The sequence below is a fragment of the Geotrypetes seraphini genome, chromosome 3 (genome assembly GCF_902459505.1).
Source record: "Geotrypetes seraphini chromosome 3, aGeoSer1.1, whole genome shotgun sequence".
Taxonomy (NCBI): Eukaryota; Metazoa; Chordata; class Amphibia; order Gymnophiona; family Dermophiidae; genus Geotrypetes; species Geotrypetes seraphini.
Genome location: NC_047086.1, coordinates 269,989,972 through 270,011,646, shown reverse-complemented (window position 1 = coordinate 270,011,646; position 21,675 = coordinate 269,989,972). Strand labels below are relative to the sequence as shown.

Sequence of the window (21,675 nt, the reverse complement as noted above, 5' to 3'; positions counted from 1 at the left end):
TAGAACGAGAATAACCAATGGGACGTAGTACTGCCAGGGTACAAACTCTATAGAAGAGACAGGACCCAGAAGAAGGGTGGAGGAATAGCACTATACATAAAAGACACCATTCCCTCGTCCGGAGTGGATATAGAACCAAAGGCGGAAGGATTGGAGTCATTATGGGTTAAATTACCAGGAAAAAGTGGCCTTGACATAAGATTGGGTCTATACTATCGTCCACCTGGACAAACGGAAGCAAACGACAAAGATCTGGCAGCAGAATTGAGGCGGGAAGGCAACAACAGGAATGTGACAGTAATGGGAGATTTTAACTACCCCGGGATAAACTGGAATATTGGAAACTCAAACTGTGCGAGAGAAACAGAATTCTTAGAGGCTGTGAGGGACTGCTTTATGGATCAGCTTGTCAAGGAACCAACAAGAGGAAATGCCACTCTTGACCTAATCCTCAACGGAATAGGGGGACCTGCAAAAGAAGTGGAAGTAGTAGGACCACTAGGAAACAGCGATCACAACATGATCCAGTACAAATTAGGAGTAGGTACAGCAAAAGGGAAGAGAATCACAGTGACAACGTTCAACTTCAAGAAAGGGAACTATGATGCTATGAGAGCAATGGTAAGGAAAAAACTCAGAAACAGCTCAAGGAAAACAGAAACTGTAGAGCAAGCCTGGTCTCTATTCAAGGGCACAAGTAAAAAACCCTAAATGGCACAAGTAAAAAACCCTAAATGGATAATAGCCAATAATATCCAAAAAATAATAAGAGAAATGAGGAATTGGCTAACACACCTGATCCTTGGGGAGAAAAGTCTAAGGAGATGGGGCAAATCTACAGATTAGTGAATAAATAATGGACATCAGTATGAGCCCTTCATAAGTGAATGAACGTAAACCTCTGGCTCAGGCAATATCTCAAGAGGTGACCAGCACCAGACCGCAGTCTAGATGAGAATAGCCTCATACATCATATAGTCCATATGTGTCTGAAAATGCAAACTGCATTCCACAACCTCCCAAAGCTGAATAGACTTTTTTGCACCAAGGAAAAGGGGTTAAATGGGCAACACATACATACTTTCCCTAAAAACACACCTTGTGAAGAAAATATGATTTTCTAATACATGCAGCAATGAATGTAATAAATATAATAAATACTATAAATATGCATATGAAAAAATATATGTAATATGACAGTGTTTATGTGTAAAGTGCAAATGAGAAAGATAAATACATAAATACTTAATAAATAATCATACTTAATAAATAATCATACAAAGTGCAGGGTGATTCATGAAGTACAAAATGTGTGGCTGGAATAAGACATAAAGTGCAAATGCAACCTATAGCACCATAAATGAATAAATACCTGACCAATAAATGTCAAGGAAATACAAGGTGCAAGGAAATATATGGCAAGAATGAAACATAAAGTGCAAATGCAATCTATAGCACCAAAAAACACTTATAAATATAAATGTAAATATAAATATAAGGTGCAAATGCAAATCCTTCCGTTTAAAGTGCAAGTGCAATTTCAAACTAACCATAAGTTATAAGCACCACAAACGCACACACACACGCGCACCAAGCAAAAATAATAGATAATAAATGTGTAACTAGCAACTGCTAAATACTCACACATATACACACACTCATGCACCGACTCAGATAGAGCCCAATCAAATATCCAAGTATATCACAACTTAAGAAATCACTAATAAATATCACCACTCGACAGAGCTCCTTTTCGCCACTTCGTCAGGAGCGGAGATTAATTTAGAAGAATATATATATATAAAGTGGATAAGAGCCCGACATAAACCGCTTAGTTTGTCGGCGGAAAAAATCCCGCGGTTCCCAAGCGTGGTGCAATCAAAAACGCTGGGACCGGAAAATGAAACATGGCGGCTTCAGGCTTTAAAGACGCCCTGGAAACCCTGCATGGCCAACGCCCAAAAATGTGTCAGCGTGAAGACATGATGACGTCGAGACGTTAAAAGAACAAAAAAGAAAAAATCGAAAAAGTATAAAATGAAACAAAACAAATAATAAAGGAATGAATGAACCAAAAAATAAAATGGGAATAATTGTAAAAAAGAAATGACAAATGAAAAATGAAAACGATCATGCATCCGTTGGCCACCAGCACCATCACACAATAAAACATCTATCCACGTTTTCATTCAGTCCTATTGGAGGGTAGGATTTAAGGTGAAAAATCCAGAAATTTTCACGTTTAAGAAGGTAAGACTGTTTATCCCCATCAAAATTTTCAGGAATCTGTTCTAGGATACACCAACGAAGCTGAGCAAAATCATGCTGATGAATCATGTTGTGGGGCATCATGGGAGCAGTAGTTTTATCAGTTTTTAAGCAGCTGCGGTGTTCGATGAGCCTTGTCCTTATATTGCGAGAGGTGTAACCCACATACGTAAGGCTACAAGGACAAGTGATCACATAAACCACAAATTTAGAATCACAAGTGGAGCATGCGGTTAGATGATAAGCTATTCAAGGGCACAGTGCAAGAAGCACAACATATGTACATCCCCAGATTTAGAAAAGGGCGCAAAAAAACCCGAACAAAAGACCCCGCATGGATAAACAATGAGGTGAAGAAAGCGTTAGGAGACAAGAAAAAAATCATTCCGGAAATGGAAAAAGGACCAAACTGGGGAAAACTGGAATGAACACAGGAAACACCAAAGAGAATGTCATCAAGTGGTTAGGAGAGCAAAAAGAGAATATGAAGAGAGGCTGGCCAGGGAGGCAAAAAACTTCAAATCATTTTTCAGATATGTTAAGGGGAAGAAACCGGTGAGGGAGGAAGTAGGACCGTTGGATGATGGAGACAAAAAGGGAGTGATAAAGGAGCAAAAAGAGGTAGCCGACAGGTTAAACAAATTCTTCTCGTCAGTCTTCACAAGCGAGGACACATCCAGTGTACCAGAACCCGACGTGATCTTCCATGGTGATCAAGAAGAAAAACTGTCAACAATAGAGGTGAGCCATGAGGATGTCCTCCAACAGATAGATAGATTGAAAAGCGACAAATCACCAGGCCCGGACAGAATCCACCCTAGGGTACTAAAAGAACTAAGAAATGAGATAGCGGGAATACTCCAACGAGTTTGCAACCTATCCTTGAAAACTGGAGAGATCCCGGAGGACTGGAAGATAGCAAATGTTACACCTATCTTTAAAAAGGGGTCAAGTTTGACATCGGTTCCAGGCAAGATGGTAGAAGCACTGATAAAGGACAGCATCTGTGAGCACATCGAAAAAAATGGGCTGATGAAAGCGAGCCAACATGGCTTCTGCAAGGGAAGATCGTGCCAAACAAACTTACTGCACTTCTTGGAGGGGGTGAACAGCCAGTTGGACAAAGGGGAACCCGTAGACATCATTTACCTTGACTTCCAAAAGGCCTTTGACAAGGTACCCCATGAGCGGCTACTTAGAAAGCTGTGAAACCATGGGGTGGAAGGGGACGTACACAGATGGGTCAAACACTGGTTGACAGGCAGAAGACAGAGGGTTGGAGTGAAGGGTCACTACTCGGGCTGGAGGAAGGTCACGAACGGAGTTCCGCAGGGGTCTGTACTCGGGCCGCTGCTGTTCAATGTATTTATTAATGACCTGGAAATGGGGACGAAATGTGAAGTTATAAAATTTGCGGATGACACTAAACTCTGTAGAAGGGTTAGAACTATGGAAGAGTGTGAGGACCTACAAAGGGACCTAAACAAACTGGAGGAGTGGGCGAATAAATGGCAGATGAACTTCAATGTAGGGAAACGCAAGGTCATGCATATAGGGAGAAAGAACCCGATGTTCAGCTACCAAATGGGGGGATTAGTATTAGAGGGAAGTAACCTTGAAAGAGATTTGGGTGTACTGGTGGATACAACAATAAAGTCAACAGCACAATGCGCAGCAGTCGCGAAGAAGGCAAACAGAATGTTGGGTATTATTAAGAAGGGTATTATGACCAGAACAAAAGAAGTCATCCTGCCGTTCTATCGGGCAATGGTGCGCCTGCACCTGGAGTACTGTGTTCAGTATTGGTCACCGTACCTTAAGAAGGATATGGCAAAACTTGAGAGGGTCCAGAGGAGAGCGACACGAATGATTAAGGGCATGGAAAACCTTTCATACACTGAAAGATTGGAGAGGATGGGGCTCTTCTTCCTGGAAAAGCGGAGACTCAGAGGAGACATTATAGAGACCTACAAGATCATGAAGGGCATAGAGACAGTAGAGAGGGATAGATTCTTCAAACTTTCAAAACATATAAGAACAAGAGGACATTCGGAAAAATTGGAAGGGGATAGATTCAAAACAAATGCTAGGAAGTTTTTCTTTACCCAGCGTGTGGTGGACACCTGGAATGCACTTCCAGAGGACGTAATAGGACGGTACTGGAGTTCAAGAAAGGATTGGACAATTTCCTGCTGAAGAAAGGGATAGAGGGGTATAGATAGGGGGCTACTGCGCAGGTCCTGGACCTGTTGGGCTGCCGCGTGAGCGGACTGCTGGGCACGATGGACCTCGGGTCTGACCCAGTGGAGGCATTGCTTATGTTCTTATGTAAATTAATATCTGGATTTTTAAATAAGAAACCAAAAACTGGTCTTCGGGACATTTGGAGCATTGAGATCAAGCATCAAATTACTGCATTTCAATGGCCACGTATTTGGGTTTGGATGATGAGATGTACAATGTCTGCATCTATGAGACATTGGTTTTTTCTGATACATACAGCTTTTTGGACCCCGGTTCGTTTACAGAAGTTAGATAATAGATCCTGGCATTGTCATCTTGAAGCTAGGACATTAGATCATTTGTTATTCTATTGTCCATTGATACTTGCTTTTTGGAAATCAATATGGGGGTCAAATAAATAGTTTGTTAGATAATCCGGTGGCATTATCCTGTGACATCGTATTGTTTGGCATGTCAATGAGGGCTAAGAGCCAAATATCCTCTAATAATAACAAGCTTCTACTTATTATGACAGGGGTTGCCATACAAAAGATTACAAATAATTGGAAAAATTGGGATAGGCTGAATTATAGCTTTTGGTGGAACTCTTTGTGTCACATATTTAAAATGGAAAGGGTAATTGCCATGCAGCAGGGAAATTTTAAGAAATTTCAGGTTATTTGGGAGCCATTAACAAGATACTGTAAAGATTGAAATTACTGCATAGAATAAATATTATTTTTCCCCCTTTTGTTCATTCACGTCCAGGGTGGGGTGGGGGGTGGGAATATTTTATGATTTCTTATGCTTATGAATAATTGTTGGGTATGAGGGAAGGGGGATATTTGATGTGAGTTAGAATTTGATGATATATTAAGTGATGTTAAAGTATAAAATTATTGCATTTTATGTTACACTTATTAGGTTCTGTTTAAAAAGGGGAGTTAGACAGGGTTGTCCGTTGTCTCCTTTGTTATTTGATATTGTTCTGGAACCTTTACTTTTAGCTATTCAACAAGCAGAGGAGATAAGGGATATTCCTTATGCAGGTCGGGAATAAAAAAATATCTGCATATGCAGATGATATTTTGATTCATTTGAAAAATCCTGAATCGATCATTCTACATCTATTGGATTTGATAGACAGATTTGGAAAATTCTCTGGTTATAAAATAAAATGGAATAAATCAAAGGTTCTTCCACTAAATGTACATTGTGTAAAAGGATTATTTGATTTGTTTCAATTTAGTTGGAAGGAAGAAGGAATAAAATATTAAGGTATTTGGATAAAAATTACATTGGAAGAAACAATGAAGGTAAATGAAAAATCCTTATTGTTGAAGGTTATGGAATTGTGTGAGCAATGGAATCCTTTACATTTGTCTTGGTGGGGGAGAATTCAAACAGTAAAGATGATGATTTTACCTGTGGTTTGTTACCAGTTTGTTACCAGGGTAAGTTGCCAGTTTATTTTCAAGGGTCCCATTACAAAAAATTAAATAGTATACTGTCAAAATTTGTTTGGCCTGGGAAAAAACCAAGAATTGCTTTAGTATCATTACAAAAACCAATTATGGAGGGTGGGGTAAATTTTCCCAATTTTTATAGGTATCATCAAGCCTATATAATGCATCAAGGTATGTATTGGATCTCCCTGAGCTTATGGAACATCAACCAGATTGGTTATATCTTGAATGGAAATTACCTAGATATGCTAAGGACAATATAATTTTATTGGATACGTGGAAAACAATTAAATTTATTGATAAATTAACAGAGGTTCCAATAATGAAATCTACTTCACAATCCTTATGGTTAAACTCCAAGATTCAATAGGCGGTGCTGGGATTGCTTGGAAGAATTGGATGCAGGCAAATATTAGGACATTAGATGACGTTTTATATAGTGGTAAACTGCTTGAGTTTTCATAACTGCAGAATTCATTTGGCATTTCAAAGTCTCAACAATATAGATGGTTGCAGTTGAAGCAGGCTATTCAGAGTGGGTTCCCCGAATGGAAAAATTTAAAAAATTATTTCAGCTAGCAGATCCTTTGCTACCAAACAGATTTAATAGGACATCAGGCTGCCCAATGGTACAAATTGATTTCTGGATTTTTAAATAAGAAACCAAAAAATAGTCTTTGAGACATTTGGAGTTTTGAGATAAAACAGTATATTTCTGTATCTCGCTGGCCACGAATTTGGACTTGGAGGTTGAAATGTACAATGTCAGCATCTATGAGACAAACATGGTTATTTTTATTACATAGGATTTTCTGGACCCCAGTTTGGTTAAATAGAATAGATAATTCTAAATCTAATAGATGTTGGCATTGTCATATTGATATAGGGACTTTGGATCATCTGATATAGTTTTGTCCATTGATACTTAGTTTTTGGAAGTCAATTTGGGGACAAATTAATCTTATTCTTGAAGCATCTATCCTCTTGACATATGAGGCGATAATATGTGGAACGATTCTCCATGTTAAACCCACTTTAGATAAAAATAAAAGTCGCCTTTTAATGATTTTGACAGGAATAGGGGTTCAAATGATTACATACAATTGGAAAAATCATGATAGGATTAATTTCAATTTTTGGTGGGCAACTGTGTGTACAACATATAAATATGAAAAGATAATGGCAGAACGTGTAGGTACGAGCAAGTCCTTTAATGAGGTATGGGGTCCATTGACTAATTTTATTACATTATAATTATGATTTTTTTTTTTCCTTGTTAGATTCCTTTGCACATCCAGGGAGGGTGAGAGGGTGGAGGGTGGAATATTTATTTGGAAGAATAAAATTAATTTTTTTATTATTATATTGATAGTATAATATATAATATTATTGTTTATAATTAAGATAAGAAGGGGATAAAAATTGTTCAATGCAATAATGTGATGATAACAATGTATTTTCATATAGTTTTTTCTGATTCTTCAATTGTATACATTATAAAGTTTGAAATGTTAATAAAGATTTACAAAAAAAAAAAAAAATAAACAGTATTGGCAGCTGATTCTAAAACTATTGGGCCAATGTTCAGACACTGTAGTCAGCCTTTTTTAAACACCAGACACAGCATTCAAATTGCCTCTATATATTCAGTTTACAACAGTGATGGAGTTGAATACAGGGTTTCAGCAGTGATCAGCACTACCTATACTGTTCAGATAGCTTTGCAGTTAAACACCCTCCCCCCTTTTGCAAAGGCGATGTGGCAGCAAACGCTCCAATGCACATTAAATCTCTATGGGCATTGCAACAATTACAGTAGCAGCAGCTGCTACCACGGCTTTGTAAAAGGAGCCCTAAGTTAAGACAGCCTTTCTTCTGTGCTTATATCCATATTATAGCTGGATAGCAGTGCTGCCCAAGTCACCGACTGGAATCAATTCACCAATTCACTTTGGTGAATTGATTCAAAACATTTCGTTGTCTGAGAAAATCCGACCCAGGAACAGCTGAAGCGGCGGCAAGGAGCGGGTAGCAGCGAGAGAAGGCTCCGCCCACCCCTCCACGTCAGCACAACATCAGCGCCCAGACTCCCCCCTTTAAGGAAGGGAGCCGCGGCGTGAGGACTTCTGCAGGCTGCGTGGAAGCGGTGAAGAGGGAGAACAGAGGCAGAGGGAGAGCAGAGGAGCGCCCAGGAACAGCTGAAGCGGCAGCAAGGAGCCGGTAGCGGCGAGAGAAGGCTCCGCCCACCCCTCCACGTCAGCACAGCATCAGCGCCCGGACTCCCCCCTTTAAGGAAGGGAGCCAACGGTGCGCAGCTGTTCGGCGCGCGGTTGTGAGGGAGCCTTAAGAAGGAGCCAGGAGTCCTGGCTGCTCAGCAGCAAATTCAATTCAATCTTCTTAAATAACTTCTAAAAAAAAAAATCTTTTTCCCTTCTTCTATTCTCATTCTTTTTTCTCTCTCTACTTTTCCACCTAGATACACGCCGGGCACACTCCAACGCACCAAGGAACTTTAGGCACGAGGAAAGAAAATGGAGGCAGCAGAAGCCCAGAGAAGCTTTCCAGTGTACTGCATTGAGTGTCACATGTATGACTACCTCCCTTCCGGGAGGCAGGCTTACATATGCAGTCGATATCAGGAACTGGTTAGCCTAAAGAAGGAGGATGGGAGACTGCAGATCAGAGTCCAGGAGCTGGAGGGATTCCGCACCATAGAGGAACCGTGGGAAATTGAGACAACTGAGGATATCACCAGAGAGAACCACATCAACGAGCAGGTCAGAGAGCTCGAGAGATTCATCGAGGAGGCCTGCAAGATGGTAGAGACACAGGATTGCCAGCTTTTCAGAAGGGAACCAACAGATGGAGAGAAGGACCCACTAGTAGCTGGGGGAGGAGGACCTTGTGGAGGAACCAAACAGGAGAAGGAAGGATTGGAGGATCAAACCACCGACACGAACCTGAGACCCAGGAAGCAGCTGAGAAAAGGGAAATCTGCAATCATGGTGGGAGACTCAATCCTGAGAGAGGTGGACAGTCACATAGCAGGAGGCAGAGCAGATTGCCTAGTGACATGTCTCCCAGGAGCGAGGACAAAGGACATCTCCGACAGAATCGAGAGAATCCTGGAGGGAGCTGAGACGGAGGAGACAGCAGTGATAATCCACGTCGGGACCAATGATGTCAGCATAAGGAATTTCAACAGGACTACACTGACCGAGCAGTTTAAGACCCTAGGGAGGAAACTGAAACTGAGGACAAGGAAGATAGCCTTCTCAGAGATCCTGCCAGTACTGAGGGCAGATGCAAGGAGGCAGATCGAGCTGCAAGCAATAAACGGATGGCTGAGGCGATGGTGTGATGAGGAGGGTTTCCTCTTTGTACGGAACTGGACAACCTTCCTGGGTAAAAACAAGCTCTACAGGAGAGACGGTCTGCACTTGAGCTCGGCTGGGACGAGGATGCTGGCACGCAACATCCAGACCTGCATAGACATGGCTTTAAACTGATAACGAGAGGAAAGCCGATAGTCGACCTGACCTCGACACGTCGGACCACAGTATCAAACAAGGATACTGAATCAGGAAATGGTGATAGAGGACTAGAGACTGAGTGGGCATTTTTTGGACATAAATCCAAGGATGCATTGCAGGGACCCAAGAAACACCTAGAGCTAAAGGGCAAGAAAAGGAGGAAACAGCCGGAACCAGAGGGATATCCAAAAACCAAGAAACAGACAGAGGACGAGATAGACACACTACAGGAGGGGGACGACACAGACACACCACAGGAGGAGGGCGAACAGAGCGAGGCTCGGGGACTGGCAGCCCATGAGGAGAACGGCAAGAGCATCAAACCACGAGGAGACTCAAAAGAGAAGGTAACAAACCGGGACTTAAATTGTCTATATACAAATGCCAGGAGCCTAAGGACTAAAATGGGGGAGCTAGAAGTTATAGCCAGTAATAAAGACCTAGGCATAATAGGAATCACAGAGACATGGTAGTCCGAGGACAACAAATGGGATGTGGCCCTACCAGGGTACAAACTCTACAGGAGGGACAGGACACACAAGAAGGGTGGAGGAATAGCACTGTATATAAAGGACTCCATTCCTTCAACCAGGATGGAAACAACAGCTTGGAATCACTATGGGTTAAGCTGTCAGGAGGGGAAGGAGCGGACACCAAACTGGGACTGTACTATCGCCCACCAGGACAGTCAGAAGCAGACGACCATGACCTGGAGGATGAATTGAGGCAGGTATTAAAAGTAGAAGGGTGGTTGTTATGGGGGATTTCAACTTCCCAGGAATAGATTGGAACATTGGACACTCAAATTGCACGAGAGAAACTAAATTCCTAGAAGCAATGAGGGACTGTTTCATGGAGCAGCTGGTCACGGAACCAACGCAAGGGGGTACCACTCTGGACCTAATCCTCAACGGGCTAGAGGGACCCGCAAAGGAGGTGGTAGTACTAGCACCATTAGGGAACAGCGATCATAACATGATCCAGTACAAACTAAACGTAGGAACACCAAAGGTCAAAAGAACCACAACGACAGCACTCAACTACAGAAAAGGAAATTACAAGGCCATGAGGAAAATGGTGGGAAAAAAGCTCAGCAACAGCTCAGGGAAGGTGAAGACCGTAGAGGAAGCCTGGGCCATGCTCAAGGGCACAGTGCACGAGGCACAAGACCTATACATCCCAAGGTTTAGAAAAGGGTGCAAAAAGAATCAAGCTAGAAATCCAGCGTGGATAAAAAATGCAGTAAGAAAGGCGATAAGTGACAAGAAATCATCTTTCAGAAAGTGGAAAAAGGACCCAACAAAAGAAAACCAGGAGCACAAAAGACACCAGAAGGAATGCCATCAAGAAGTTAGGAAAGCAAAGAGAGAATATGAGGAAAGACTGGCAAGAGAAGCAAGAAACTTCAAACCCTTCTTCAGGTATGTGAAGGGGAAACAACCAGCCAGAGAGGAAGTGGGGCCACTGGACGATGGAGACAGGAAAGGAGTGGTAAAGGAGGAAAAAGAGATAGCTGACAGGTTAAATAAGTTCTTCTCGTCAGTCTTCACGAGAGAGGACACATCCAATATCCCGGAACCCGAGGAGATTATAAACGGAGACCACGACGAAAAGCTGGTCCAACTAGAGGCGAGTCGAGAGGATGTCCTCCGACAGATAGACAGACTGAAGAGCGACAAATCACCAGTTCCGGACGGCATCCACCCAAGGGTAATAAAAGAACTGAGAAACGAAATAGCGGAAACACTTCGTCAAATATGTAATCTATCCATGAAGACTGGGGAAATACCAGAGGACTGGAAAATAGCAAATGTTACACCCATCTTTAAGAAGGGATCAAGGGGAGACCCAGGAAACTACAGGCCGGTAAGCCTGACCTCGGTCCCGGGAAAGATGATGGAAGCACTGGTCAAGGACACAATCTGCGAGCACATAGAAAAAAATGGACAACTGAAGGAGAGCCAACACGGCTTCTGCAAGGGTAGGTCATGCCTCACGAACTTACTGCACTTCTTTGAGGGGATAAGCAGCCGGATGGATAAAGGGGAAGCCATAGACATCATATATCTTGACTTCCAAAAAGCCTTCGACAAGGTACCCCACGAAAGGCTGCTAAAGAAGCTGTGGAATTACGGGGTGCAAGGGGATGTCCACCGATAGATTAGGCACTGGCTGGCGGGCAGAAAACAGAGGGTTGGAGTAAAAGGACACTACTCAGACTGGCAATGGGTAACGAGCGGAGTTCCACAGGGATTGGTGTTAGGACCGCTCCTATTCAACGTGTTTATCAACGACCTGGAGACGGGGACATTTCGTCATTAAATTTGCTGATGACACCAAACTCTGCAACAGGGTCAAAACCATGGAGGATTGTAAAGACCTGCAAAGGGACCTGATGAGAATGGAGGAGTGGGCAAAAAAGTGGCAAATGAGTTTCAACATAGAGAAATGCAAGGTCATGCACGTAGGGAAAAAGAACCCGATGTTCAGCTACAAAATGGGGGGAATATTGCTAGGGGCGAGCAGCCTTGAAAGACACCTGGGGGTGATGGTGGACACAACTTTGAAACCATCAGCGCAGTGTGTGACAGCCTCAAAGAGAGCAAACAGAATGCTGGGCATCATCAAAAAGGGTATCACAACCAGGACAAAGGAAGTTATCATGCCGCTGTATCGTGCAATGGTGCGCCCGCACCTGGAGTACTGTGTCCAGTACTGGTCGCCGTACCTCAAGAAAGACACGGCAGTACTCGAAGGAGTCCAGAGAAGAGCGACTAAGCTGATAAGAGGTATGGAAAACTTTACATACGCCGACAGGTTGAAAATGCTGGGGCTGTTGTCCCTGGAGAAGAGGAGACTTAGAGAAGACATGATAGAAACCTTCAAGATCCTGAAGGGCATAGAGAAAGTGGATAAGGACAGATTCTTCGAACTGCGAGGAACCACGAGCACCAGGGGTCACTCGGAGAAATTGAAAGGGGACAGGTTTAGAACCAATGCTAGGAAGTTCTTTTTTACCCAGAGGGTGGTGGATGCATGAAATGTTCTTCCGGAGGTTGTAGTAGGCGAGAGCACAGTAAAGGGGTTTAAGGAAGGTTTGGATAGGTACCTAAAGGATAAAGGGATTGAGGGGTACAGATAGCAGCAGAGGTAGGTTATAGAAGTAGAGGTAGATTATAAAGGTCAAGAATTCACTTCACAGGTCAAGGACCTGGTGGGCCGCCGCGGGAGCAGGCCGCTGGGCGAGATGGACCTCCGGTCTGACCCAGTGGAGGCAACTTCTTATGTTCTTATGTTCTTTTACCGATTTGGAATAACCAGAGATTTCTAATCCAATCCAAATCTTTCATCTGGCCCCTTTGGCAGCAGAGGGCCGTTGAGACGATTAAGGACTTGACGAATGCCAATGGATGGATGACCTTTCCTGATCTTTCGAATGCTTGGGGTATTCTCAAAAACCAGTTTTATGCATGGATGCAACTCTCACATTGTTTACGTGCCGCTATACCCGATCTACAGTCTCTGGTTGACAAGCCTAGCTTACGCATGTTCATGGACGAGTCTTTTGCATCCAATGATAAAGCCTCCTTCTGGTATAAGGTGATGCAATCGCCCACAGTTAAAGATTCTTTGTCTTCTGAACTCAAATGGCAGCATGTATTAAACTTACCTTCTGATGCCATAGATTGGGATACTGTCAGGTTAACCTTATTTAAATCCATCAGATCTGCCTCGGTGTTACAGTCCATTTTCTTTCTGCTACACCATGCTGTCTGGACTCCCAAGCATTCACATAAAATAAATCCTTCCTCCTCATCTAAATGCTGGTCCTGTGATAGTAATGATGGTTCTTTGGAACACCTGTTATTCAATTGTAAGCACCTAGTTCTTTACTGGAAAAGGGTATGGGATACTATATGCACAATCTTGGGCATCTCAGAGCCACTCACCCTTAGAATCCTCATTCTCATGTCTCAGGGCCTTGCTTCACCCCTTGATGAACATAAAGTCCGCCTTTTGACTGTTATGCTGTCTATAGCAATTCAAACTGTCCTCTTTTGTTGGAAAAATCTAGATAAGGTTGTTTACCATGCTTGGTGGAACACTCTGTGTCTTCATGGTAAATACGAACAGGTAATAGCAGAAAAAAGAAACGCCCTTAGCAAGTATAAAAATGTTTGGTCTCCTTTACGTAACTATTGTTCGTCTATGTAAACTCCAATTAGATCGTCTAATTGTGTCTATATAACTCCACCACTACCGCGACCTGCTTGTACTGTACCACCATAGGCATGTTATTGTTATTAATGTTCACCTGTACCTTCCTTGCTTGTCTGCCTCACGACTTTTACGAAATTGTCCTGTTGAACATGGACCATATACTTTGTAATTTCACATTTATGCTTTCTTTTTGTACTGTGTTTTTGGAAACTCAATAAAAAAATTTTTGAACTTAAAAAAAAAAAGGTTTTATTTATACTGTGCAGCTTCTCATCAAGCCTGTCTTGCTGCACTTTGATCAAGTGATGCTTGTCCAAAATGTCAATTTCCCAGTTGGGACACATACTCTGGCACTGCCCTACAGTACAATCTTTTTGGGCTAACCTACTCCTGTTTGTCCAACATCATTGGCTAGCAGCCACCCTTCTCATTATGTTTTGACATTATGGACCACAGATCTTCTTTATGTTTGGACATTATGGACATGCGCTCTAGGTCCTGGGTCTTAACACCTTTCTGTACAAAGCAATAATTGTTGGTCTGAAAGCTATTGTATTGGTGTGGATCCAGTCAGATGTGCCCTCTTGGGGAGTGTGGCAGACTCAAATGATTACATTACTGCTGATTGAACATCAGGGCATTCAAAATCTCTCATCTACCAGGAGCCAATTGTTTCAGAAAGCTTGGGAACCCTTTTGGCTCACTCTTACTCATGTGGCCCTTGACCTGCTTGGTATCTTATTCATTTTATGAGGAAATGCATGGAGGGGAGTTGGGGAGTTCTAGCATGAGCAGGTTGGGGTGGGGTGGTAGGGCAGGGAACTTTAATTTGGCATATCTAATAGGGCTGTTATTCTGGGCCATTTTTCATGGTAATTCTTCAGACATATCATTTTTCTGTCATTTTATTATACCATTGTATTGCCATGTCTAATTATATTGTTTTATTGGTACAGCCTTAATAAAAATGATTCCAACATACTGTGCAGCTTCTGTGGCACAATGGAGGCAATTCTAAAACAATGCACCACCATTTAAGCAAACAAGAAAGGGAAAGAATTTTGCCTCAAAAATAGCACAGCAACACAGCAAATTTATCTCGTAACTTGATCTTTTTATCCTCAATATAATAATTTTACTGCGTAAATTTAAATTTTTATCATCTTTTAGTTAATATGCTGTATTCTTTTTTTAGCTAATATGCTGTATTCTGATTTTAATATTTTGTACTTCACTGATTGTCCAGTTCTTACTCTTTTATGTAAACCGCCTAGAATTCTTTTGATTGTGGCGGTATACAAAAATAAAGTTATGTTATGATATGTAAAAAGAGGCAAATGAGATGTAACAAAATCAACCATGTGGTTACTTTATTGTATCAAAGAATAAAAGTCACTTGAAATTAATAAAGTCTATAATATGATGTCCATCTGAATAAGGGTTGAAACCTGGTCTAGGACAAACCTAGATTGTCCCAACTAGGATCCCAGTTTCGGCATCCGTAGATGCCTTCATCAGGGGATAAATGGACACTGCCGTGGATGAAACTGCATAAGTTGGCAGGCAAATTGTAAACAGTATTAGCGCGGGACAGCATCTATGAAGGCAAAGCCATGAGCATTTATGACTCGTCTATGGTTCACATAAATAGTAGTGCCTAAAGTAACATTTACATGTATAAAACTTATTTTGTAAATAGACCATATAATTTCAGCACTGTCTGTGCCTTGTGCCCCTTCCCTGTGCCATGCCTTTTCAGTTCTTAGAACATAAGAATAGCCTTACTGGGTCAGACCAATGGTCCATCAAGCCTAGCAGCCCGATCTCATGGTGGCCAATCTAGGTCACTAATACCTGGCCCAAACCCAAAGAGTAACAACATTCCATACTACTGATCAAGGACAAGCAGTGGCTTCCCCCATGTCTTTCTGAATAACAGACTATGGACTTTTCCTCCAGGAAATTGTCCAAACCTTTCTTAAAACCAGCTACGCTATCTGCTCTTACCACAACCTCTGGCAATGCGTTCCAGAGCTTAACTATTGTCTGAGTGAAAAATATTTCCTCCTATTGGTTTTAAAAGTATTTCCCTTTAACTTAATTGTACTGTAGAATAATAATAATAGCGTTGCCGTTTACATATGAAAGTTACCCTTGTGGATGGCAGTATTCTATATTTTTAAGCATGCAAAAAGAGCTTATATTTAAGCACCTTGTTATAAAATAAGGGGGTATCCATATAGTGCCACTGAAAATTCATGGACATGACCTTATGAGGGTAAGTGCTTTTGAATATTGGGCAGCATAATTTTAACTACAGTATAATCCTCTGGAGTGGACAGTGACTTTCTTTGAGTGGCTACTTCCTTACAGCACAAACACTAGGAGGTTAGGTGGTCACCTAACCATGAAGACATTGAAAAATATTTTTCCACCTACTTGAAGGCCCAAGTGGAAGTTTCTCCCACATACAGCTGAAGGCCCTAGGAATTCCCTCTCACATGGGTCCTGAAACTGAATACATAGAGTCCTTGCCTCATAGTCTGCAACTTCCTGTACTCTTTCACTGTTATAATGACACCATATAGACAACAATAATAATGCTGTCATTTAAATAATAAAGAATAGTTTTTTAGCAATACATACCAAAATGAGATGTTTGGCTTCATGGAGACCTCTTTGGCCACACTGAGCTGAGCTTCACTTTCATCGACACCTACGACTTTCTGAAAATGAGGAGCTAGTAGTTGAGTGCTATTTCCTGTTCCACAGCCAACATCTACTGCTAAATCAAATGGTTCACATTTCTGAGGAAGAAAAGAGAGCATGTTTAAGGAAACAGGCCACAAAGTCAATGTGGTTATCAATAAACATGTAACCCTGATTACAAAATGCCCAATTGAGTAATACATTAGCTTCAATATTAACTCAATGGGCAGAAGTCCCACTTGCCCTTACAGATGAGTAATGTAATAACAATGGAGGTATTAATTGGTTGGCTTTCCCCAATGAATGTGGTAATATTACAGAAATTATAAAGTACGATGATTGATAGATGGCAGAGGGTGGTGATAAATGGAGTCTACTCAGAAGATAGAAATGTAAGTAGTGGAGTGCCTCAGAGATCAGTATTGAGGCTAATTCTATTCGACATATTTGTGAGTAAATCTGTCTAGGAGACCCCCAGCCAGTCAGGTTTTCAAGATAGCCCTAATGAAATTGCATGGGTCAGATCTGCATATAATAGAGGTGACAGGCATGCAAATCTGCATAGGGATATATTGAAATCCCGATTGGCTAGAGGTCCCCCAATGTAGATTATCTCAGTCTTTACAACAGGTCTAAATGTGCAAAGGAGGTGATCCCTTATATCAAGTAACCAAAAAAACTCATTTGCAAGAGACTGCTTATAAGATATATGATAAATACTGATATTCAAAAAGTGTTTGATTTTATAATAAAACAGAATTTCAGTAGTGGGAACTTACTTCAGATAAAGTATCCTGGTGGTATCACGCATTTAAATGCTGTGAGGCAAAGTTTTATAAGGGTCCATCAGTACATAATTCTTTCTCTTAATGAATACATTTTTTAATATATGATAAATTAGATTTCATTTATTTATCTCTCAAGAAATCTTATTGTATATATATTTTTTATGAAACAATCTTTTCGCACAAGAAGTCATTTTTCTACTCACTATTCACCACTATTAATATCTAATGGAGAAATCACTTAGCTGTTTTTTTTTTATGAGTGCGATGTAGCCTGGAACTACCCAACAGAGTTCTCTGTTTCATCTCTTCATCAGGGGTAGAAACCTGCTTTATTTAATCACCACTACATTAGAAGTCAAATTTAATCTCTCCAGTCAGTGGGAAGCAGAGTATAAAAAGATAAATTGCTTTAGCGTTCTTTTTCAAAGAAAGCTACACACTTCCCTTTTCCCAACATGATGACGTTACCTCAATCAACTTTATCAACAAGGACATGTTTCTAGGACATATACTTGCAATGAGGAATACAAAGACTACATTAATTCAGTCAAAGTGTTATTATTTGTATAATATTAGCGAGTCCATTTTTTCATTCAGCCCATAAGGTTGGTATGATTTCAAATAAAACATCCAGTGCTGTTCCTGGGTTAGAAATAAAGACTCTTTATCACCATTAAACGTACTGTCTATTTGTTCTAAAATGCACCATCATAAGTCCGTAAACAAATGACCTTGTTGAATATGATGAAACACCATTGATGCTGTAAGGTTTCTTTTGTATTCAGATGATTTTGTGTTCAATGAGTCATAAGAAATGCCACTGCTGGGTCAGACCAGTGGTCCATCATGCCTAGCAGTCCTCTCACGTGGCAGCCCTTTTGGTCAAAGACCAGTGCCCTAACTGAGACTAGCCCTACCAGCGTACGTCCTTGTTCAGTAGGAACTTGTCTAACTTTGGCTTGAATCAAGTAGTACATCTGGTGTATAGTTTTTTATACATGGGCATACTATCAAATATACCATGTGTGTAGAAACACAAGTTGTACCAACTTAGAAACATTACATCTTATTTGTGAAAGGATGAACCATGTGTATCCCTCTAATGTGATACTCCACATAGTGCAGCTACCACATGCTGAATGTATTTTAAAAGCAAATCCAGAATTGCATACAGTGCTCTTAAATATGCTTTGTGAATAAGTGATTGAGGATAGCCTCTATTTGATAACTTTACTTTAAAATTGGCCGCCTCTTTGGTGAATTCTTCTTGGGTTGCACAAATATGTCATATGTGTATAAATTGGCCAGTCGGCAACGATATTTTAAGCTTGTTAGGACCACTTACACGGTACTACTCGAAAGGGTCCAGAGAAGAGCGACTAAAATGGTTAAGGGGCTGGAGGAGTTGCAGTACAGTGAGAGACTATAGAAACTTGGCCTCTTCTCACTTGAAAAGAGGCGACAGAGAGGAGACATGATCAAAATATTCAAAATACTGAAGGGAATAGACTTAGCAGATAAAGAAAGATTGTTCACCCTCTCCAAGGTAGGGAGAACGAGAGGGCACTCTCTAAAGTTGAAAGGGGATAGATTCCATACAAACGTAAGGAAGTTCTTCACCCAGAGTGGTAGAAAACTGGAACGCTCTTCTGGAGGTTTCAAGACAAAGTTGGACAAGTTCCTGCTAAACTGGAACGTACACAGGTGAGGCTGGACACATTTAGATGGAAACAAACTAGCATACCACTATAATCATGAAGTGCATCACACTCTTCTACCACGGTCTCAGAACTGGAGCCTACGCATGGTATTTATATCACAAACTCGAGTGATCAGCGTAGCAATTTAGCTCCCTGCTCCAATCATTGACTGCTTAGGTTTAAAAACATATAAACTTTAATAATTTAATCTTAAAATATTTCTTGTAGAAAAACTTTTTTTTATATATACTTTTAGTTCATTTTATTTTAATTCATTTTATAGAAAACCTCACTATCAGTGCAAATTTGCCCACATTGTATGCACTATTAAGGATTTGAAAAAATGACAAGCTACTTATCTTTAAACAGCGCTTGTCTCTGGATATCTTTTTTTCAGCAGTGCTCAAATAGTTGCACAAGCCAGTATTGAACAAGCCAGTATTGCACAAGCCGACGTGGCCAGCGTTTCGCGGACTCACTGTTTGTCCGCTGCTTCAGGGCCAGCACTGCGGCATTCAATTTTGACATTGGAACTGAATGCTAATTGAATGCCGCAGTGCTGGCCCTGAAGCAGCGGACAAACAGTGAGTCCGCGAAACGCTGGCCGCGTCGGCTTGTGCAATACTGGCTTGTTCAATACTGGCTTGTGCAACTATTTGAGCACTGCTGAAAAAAACATATCCATAGACAAGCGCCGTTTAAAGATAAGTAGCTTGTCATTTTTTCAAATCCTTAATAGTGCATACAATGTGGGCAAATTTGCACTGATAGTGAGGTTTTCTATAAAATGAATTAAAATAAAATGAACTAAAAGTATATATAAAAAAAGTTTTTCTACAAGAAATATTTTAAGATTAAATTATTAAAGTTTATATGTTTTAAAACCTAAGCAGTCAATGATTGGAGCAGGGAGCTAAATTGCTACGCTGATCACTCGAGTTTGTGATATAAATACCATGCGTAGGCTCTAGTTCTGAGACCGTGGTAGAAGATTGTGATGCATTTCATGGTTATAGTGGTATGCTAGTTTGTTTCCATTTATAATTTACTACCACTTGGGATACTTATTTATAGATTGGACACATTTAGAGTCTTTGACCTGGGGGCCGCCGTGTGAGCGGACTGCTGGGCACAATGGACCACTGGTCTGACCTAGCAGCAGCAATTCTTATGTTCTTAATATAATCACAAATCTCAAAAAACTACTCACTTCTAAATCTTCTGTGGTCATCTTTGTATAACTTCAAAATAAATATATGTCAATTGTGATTCATATGTTGCTTTTTATGACTTTATAAGAAGGAAAAGATGAAAACTCGACATTTTCACATTTTAAACTTGTAAATTTCAAAATTTGACCATCCTGATCAAAAAGAAAAGTTTTATGGAATAGAAATTTTCTATACTGTTTAGTCATAAACAATTAGGAAATTATACTTATATCCTAGGAACAAAAATTGTGTTACATAGTGAAATTATAACCAAAATAAACCCTGTTCTGTTTCAAAAATATCTTCTACAAAGACATTAGGTTTGCTAGTAGCATGCCTTTTTTCTTGTACTAGTGTTTTAGCCCGTTACATTTACGGGTGCTAGAGTAGATGTCTATTTTTTTTTGGGGGGGGGGGGTTTCTTTGTCTCTTTCTTCTTGGACGCTGTCTGTCTGTCAGTCATTCTTTCTTTCTGTCTCTGTCTCCCTGGCTCGGGCCCCCTGTATTTCTTTGTTGCACCATGCCTGCTTGTCTCTCAGTGGCCCCCCTTCCTATGTCCATAGAGCCCCATCCTATGTCCTTAGTGCCCTCAGTGACTCCTTCCTATGTCCTTAGTGACCCCAGTGCTGCCTTCCTATGTCTTTAGTGCCCTCAGTGCTTCCTTCCTATGTCCTTAGTGCTCTTTCCTATGTCCTTAGTACCCAGTGCTTCCTTCCCATGTCCTTAGTACCCCTTCCTACATCCTTAGTGCCCACAGTGCCTCCTTCCCATGTCCTAAGTGCCCCCAGTGCCTCTGTCCTGTGTCCATAGTACCCCCAGTGCTTCCTTCCCATGTCCTTAGTGGCCCCAGTGCATCCGTCCTGTGTCCTCCGTGCCCCCAGTGCCTCCTTCCCATGTCCTTAGTGCCCCCAGTGCCTCTGTCCTGTGTCCTTAGTTCCCTCAGTGCCCCTTCCTATGTCCTTAGTGCCTCGCAGTGCCTTCTTCCTATGTCTCCCCTCACTGCCTTCCAGACTTTGACCCAATCCACCCCCCCCAAAGTCAGCCTGCCTGCCTGACTCCCTCCCATCCCCCTGTGTAGTAGACCCAATGAACAGCATCTTTAAATTTCTACCCCCCCCATTCCCCTTGTACAGTAGAACCCAGCATTTTTATTTCCCTCCCTCTCATCCCCCTATGCAGTAGAACCGGTGATCAGCCTGTTTCAATCTCCCCCCCCCCCCCGCCACCATGCAGCCGACCCCATTTACCCTCCCATCCGCCCCTCCCACTGCGAGACGACCTACAAACCTTCCAGAACCAGCAGTGTCCCCAGCACTTTAAAGACGCTGCTTCGCGACCTTCTAATGCCGATTTCCTCTGTCGCATCTCTATCTCTGATGATGTCATCAGGGATGCGGCAGAGGAAATCGGCATTAGAAGGTCGCGAAGCAGTGGCTTTAAAGTGCTGGGGACGCTGCTGGATCCGGAAGGTTTTTATTGTTTCGGGGTGGATGGGAGGCTCAACAGGGGTTCGGGTGCGGCGGGGAGGGGGGGGGCGAAGTCGACGAACTGCTTCC

At 41.7% G+C, this 21,675-nt stretch overlaps 1 protein-coding gene across 2 annotated transcripts in view; it reads right to left on the bottom strand.

Moving 5' to 3' along the window:
• LOC117356396 (putative methyltransferase DDB_G0268948) overlaps window positions 1-21,675 on the bottom strand; it is a 165,174-nt gene that overhangs the window by 83,114 nt on the left and 60,385 nt on the right. For both annotated transcript variants that reach the window (XM_033935550.1, XM_033935549.1), the window contains exon 3: window positions 16,358-16,518. In XM_033935550.1, coding sequence (XP_033791441.1) covers window positions 16,358-16,518 — 161 coding nt within the window. The remainder of the gene's footprint in view (window positions 1-16,357; window positions 16,519-21,675) is intronic.